This window comes from Lolium rigidum, chromosome 6, assembly GCF_022539505.1.
Source record: "Lolium rigidum isolate FL_2022 chromosome 6, APGP_CSIRO_Lrig_0.1, whole genome shotgun sequence".
In the NCBI taxonomy this organism is placed as follows: domain Eukaryota; kingdom Viridiplantae; phylum Streptophyta; class Magnoliopsida; order Poales; family Poaceae; genus Lolium; species Lolium rigidum.
Window position 1 is genome coordinate 45704174 of NC_061513.1, and position 5326 is coordinate 45709499.

Below are 5326 nucleotides of genomic sequence, written 5' to 3' on the forward strand. Positions count from 1 at the left end.
GTTGAGGCGACGGTTCACCTTGTATAAATAGTCGATTGTCAATGGAATAAAGAACAGTTTGATTCAATCATTCTCTCTCGCTCGATTCTCCCTCGATTACTCACAACATTTTCCTTATTATTAGGTATAGAAACGTTGTTACCAAATCAATACTAGCTTAGCAGCTGGGTTGTCTAAAAAAATGTCAGCCTGGATACAGAAGTCCACGCTGGCAGCCGATACAGGCCACGTCACCAGAATACATAGGAGAAACGTATTCTAATCAGAGAGCACAGCAGCACCCTGTTCCTTTTCCATCCGGCCACTCCACCCTCCCGCCGCCGCCGCCGCCGCCCACCTTCCTCTACACCAGGGTTCCCTGCTCAGAGGCCGACCCTCCGTCCGTCCGTCCGCCCCGACGCCCAGGTACCCGTCCGCTCCGAGGTCCGGCGCCATGTTCAAGAAGTGAGTCCCAATCTCCCCTTCTTCCCAATCCCCAACGCTGATTCCTCCACTCATAACTAGATCCGTTACAACTATTTGCGCCGCCCAAACTCGCCACTCGTGCCGAGACCGCTATCCGTTTCTCTTCCTTTTTTGACGCGTCAGATTCATCGAGTTCTTGGGAGATCAGAGATCGGTGTACTAGTAGTAGTAGTAGTACGGGTTTTGCTTCAGCGTTTTGAGAGAATTTACTAGTACTGAAATCGGAGGGACGAAAGATATATTCTTTTTTTTGCGGGTAGACGAAAGATATATTCTTTTTTTTGCGGGTAGACGAAAGATATATTCTTGGTGAATGATTAATTGTAGGCATCCGCTCTCCTAGTCCTACCCCTCATCGGCAGCCATTGAAATTGGTCACTGCATTCTGTACAAGGTTTGTTACAATGACAAAAGATTGCTCTTTCTCTCTTTTTATCCACAGATTTTCTTCGGAAGACATATCCGGGCAGAATCAGGTCAAGGCGTCTGTACAGCGGAGGATCCGGCAGAGCATCGCGGAGGAGGTCCATGTCGAAAAGATCCGCATACCCCTCAATTTCTCCTTTGTTTCAGTTTCAGACTCTGGTCTGGTCTCTCTTCCCTTCAGATATACTGAGATTAAGCTTATTGCAGTACCCTCTCCTCGAGCCTTTGCTAGAGGACATGCTTCCGAAGAAGTCACCGATGATTGTGGTTAAATGGTTAGTAGCCCAATTGTTTCTGGTTCTACTTGCTTGGTATCAGTCTATCAAATGAATTATCTCTCTCGATTAAACACGCTTAGTAGCCTGCCTGCCTTTATGTTTGTGTCATGCTCTTAACATAACAAGAGTTACATTGCGTTCTGCTCTTGACACACTTGATTCTCAGTGCTTTCTAATTCAAAACTCCGAATGTACATGTAGCTATTCGTAGACTAGATCGATAAGCAAAGGCTATTTTGGCTTTTATTTGTTGCAAGAGTTTGGTCTTTCTGATGCGCTAATGCAGTTCGTTTCTTTCCCTAGCCAAAACCATCTGAATCTTGTGGTGGTCAATAATGTCCCTCTCTTCTTCAACATCCGTGATGGTCCGTACATGCCGACCCTGCGGCTTCTTCATCAGTGTAATTTTCTTCTGCCTGCATCCCTTCCCCCCTATGTCTACATCACTGTGTATCGAATTTGTATGTTATATATATTTGGGTGTGCCTATGTATTACAGAATAGAGCACTATCGGTGTAAACATTTTACCTGTTGAAGAATGTCAACAAGAATGGAAATTATACGAGCTGTAAATGCAAATTATCAAGAAAGAAAAATACTGACAGTTCATTCCTTGTCTTTTCTGAATAACCCATAGTAATTTGTGCACAAATTTTGGCAAGTGGTCGTTCTATAACATGTACATACATGATTTTTTCCAAAAAAAAAGTGTATGTAGTTGGCAAAAATCGACATTCAAGATGTCCCCCTTATGCTAACTTATACTTACATTTCATTAGATCCCGAGATCATGAAGAAATTCCAAGTGGACAGAGGTGCTATCAAGTTTGTTCTCTCTGGTGCCAACATTATGTGCCCTGGACTGACATCGCCTGGTGGTGCGTTGGACAATGAAGTCGATGAGGAAACACCAGTGGTAGAATACTTTTTATTGTTTTATAGATGCAGCATGAATGAAGTAGACGTCATGTAGCAACATGACAATTCTATATTTACTGCATTTCTATTGTTTTTATTTCATGCGGCTTAATTGGCTGTCTCCAGATTAGTTTACACACTAAAATGTTATTTTTATTAGTTCACGGTATGGTATTTATTTGATACTACTTATGCATCCGGATACGCATTAAAGTGATGAAACAGCTTTACCTCCCCTGAGCATGCCCACTAATTTTAGCTCTTGGAAATTGTAATTGTCAGGCTATAATGGCTGAAGGCAAACAGCACGCGTTGGCGATTGGATTTACAAAGATGTCAGCGAAAGACATGTAAGCTCTCTTGAAGGATTAGTCAGTACCGATGCATCTGAAACTCTAAATTATACTTGTGAAGCGTAGACCTTGCTGGCATGCTTGCTTCTATCTGTTTTGAAGTTTCAGTCAGGTTCTGTCCTAATATTTCCATATGGTTGATATACACTTGTGGTGGTCTTATTAGTATTTTGTAACTTTTGTTATTTACGGTAGTGCCTACAAACTATATCTCAATATAGAACCTTACGCAGATATACTGATAAACATGAGCTTTTCCGTAGTATTACAACCCTGTACATTTTTTGTTAGTATCATTTTGTCGAGCATTTGGCTGTGGCTAATGCTGCTCCTGAAATTCTGAAACTTTTGCAGAAGCACCATCAACAAAGGAATTGGAGTTGACAACATGCACTATTTAAATGATGGCCTGTGGAAGGTACTCTGCTTACATACGTCTCCATGTTATGATAAGCCCGTGCAAAAACGGTTTGGCTGGTTTGGCCATTTTCCGCTACTTCAAAATTGTACTAACACCGGAGTCTAGATTGGAAATGTGCGAGAAAATGAATTAAGGAATAACTAGCTGGTTTCCGCAATTTGAGTGGTTTCAATTTTTGCATACCCTTAGTTATGATCAAATGCTCAAATTAGCAATAGTTGAATCATTATATTTACTTGTTGTAGTATATAGCAGCTGGCTTTGCTAGATTAAGTATGTAGAATTCTGTACCAGGTGAAAAATGTCACAACAATTTGTTCATGTTTACCACAAGGAAATCCTTGTGGACTGAACATAGTGCATGGGTTATTTTGCCAACTTTTAACTTTGATTTCATTTTCGACAGATGGAACGTCTTGAATAAGTAGAATCGTCGAGCGACGCAGGATCTGTGGCATGATCATATGGAACTGTAACCAGGGCATCACATTTTCTTGTAAACAGATAGAACATCCGCTTTAGTTGGCACTAAGCTGCTGCTAAAATCCTTGTATGATACCAATACTATGTCACTGATCGTTTGGTTGTACCAGTAACAGTTCAGAAGAAAATGCTGATTCTGCTCTTTTTTGTAAACTTTACTTTGGTGGTTTATTTACTGTGGTTCTATCTATTGAATCGTTGCAACTCACAGAAGAAGGTTCAGAAAAGTTTAACATTGGTGTGGTTGTGCAGGACAGGATGTGAAAGTTCGTGACGTCCAGCTTTGGCTGCAGTCTCGTTTTCTCATGTTTTCTGTCAGTGTAATATTGCGGCACACATACTCGCTCGCTCCTCAGCACTTCGTTTTGATTTGCTTTAGAACGTCTACTCCAGAGTGGATCTGGCAGGCTATTTGTGATGTTTTGCGTTGATAAAAACAAAAGGTTAAAATCTTAAGATGAACTGTTTTCTTCATGAGCTAACAGATGTAATCCTCTGTATTTCCTATGAAACAAATTTTCGCTTCTTATACGAACTTATGAAGTATAGAAACAAGAAACGCAACATGTCAGATTATACTCCCTCCGTTTATAGATTTAAGTTGTATAGTTTTTAGCAGGGGAATTCAGAAATGTTTCTAGATATAAGTTGTGCACGTGGAAGGAAAATTACGTAAGATTTTGGCACGATTGATCCTGAATAATTGACATGCGAAAATAGAGGAGTTTTTAAACGATAAGGAAACACAATCAAATTTCTTAAGACTTGTCTCAAAAAACTATAACGCTACTTATAATTCTACTATTTCCTTGCATGGAATTTGTAACGCTGCTTATAAATGCTGCTTTCCTCAATCACCGCCGTCGGGCTCTGTGGAGAAGCTGCGTTGCTGTCCGTCAACTCCTTCGTCGGTGGAGGTCATCCTCGAGTCCCGCAAGTCGGGGCTGCCGCCATGTTGGTCTGCCAAGCTGGCATCCAACTCCAACTCAGCAATGTTGCCTGCTATGGCTTCTCTTTCCCATCATGTCGATGACCTCATCGCGTTCTCTGCTGGTGCATGTGGAGGCAATGTTGGGCGTCCGTCATATGCAGAGATCGTCGCTTTAGTTCCAGCCACTCGGCCAAGTGCGGGACGTGAGCAGGATATGCTCAGGGGATTGCAGGAAGTTCCTTCGAGGTGCCACCCACGAAGTTCAGCCTTGCCCATGCCTTCTGCAAGCGTTTGTCGTTCGGCTCCTCTGGTGCCCGCTCCTGTAGGAACCCAATCCAGGGCACGAGCTGCCTCCATTTTGGGCATATAGCTCGCTTCTGCCGTGCTATGCTACACACCGATGAACCTATACCGCTCGATGTGATGCTTCGCCGTCTCTTCAAACGGCTGCAATTCCCTATGTTGCAGGCCCGCCTGCTCCCAATGACGAAGCTTCCCCAACCGACGTGTCTTTGCAGCATATCCTCGTTGAGGAGGTTGAGTATCTTCACTCCGAGCTTCATGACTATCTTGTTCGTCTTCAGAGTGTTTTGGTTAGGGCGGAGGATGCTATGGGAAAACTGGATGTTGTGCCTTTGCTGCCAGAGTGTAACGGCCCAGGGTAGCACCCCCTATATATTTGGTTGTTCTTTTCTTTTTGTGCATCATCAAGACATCATGCATCATAACCTCCATGGTTTTTACAAATAAAAATTATTTTGAAACCCTAATCTTGTGCTTCCCTCTCATATGGTTGTAAAATGAGAACCCTCCCTTGGCTTTTCCTTTTTAACAAAACCCTAATCTCCAAACCCTAATCCTCCCTATTTCTCTATTTTGCAATTAAACCTTTTTAATAATTAATCTTGAAATACAATGTTGTTTTGTTTTGGTTACAAATAAATTAGTATTTTGAAAACTACTTTTTAAATCTCACCCTCACATCTGTTTCAAAATTCAAACAGAAAAGATTTGAATTCAAAAGGTTTAAACAAAAACACAAAAAAGAGA

The 5326-nt window shown here is 41.9% G+C and overlaps 1 protein-coding gene across 1 annotated transcript; it reads left to right on the plus strand.

The window, feature by feature from the left end:
* The first annotated feature begins 430 nt into the window (after window positions 1-430).
* Window positions 431-3290, plus strand: LOC124662552 (malignant T-cell-amplified sequence 1 homolog). Its single transcript, XM_047200376.1, has 8 exons — window positions 431-444; window positions 908-989; window positions 1099-1166; window positions 1473-1570; window positions 1950-2086; window positions 2371-2438; window positions 2796-2909; window positions 3269-3290. The coding sequence occupies exons 1-8, from the start codon at window positions 434-436 to the stop codon at window positions 3288-3290; spliced, it is 600 nt and encodes a 199-aa protein (XP_047056332.1). The 5' UTR covers window positions 431-433.
* The last annotated feature ends 2036 nt before the right edge of the window (window positions 3291-5326 follow it).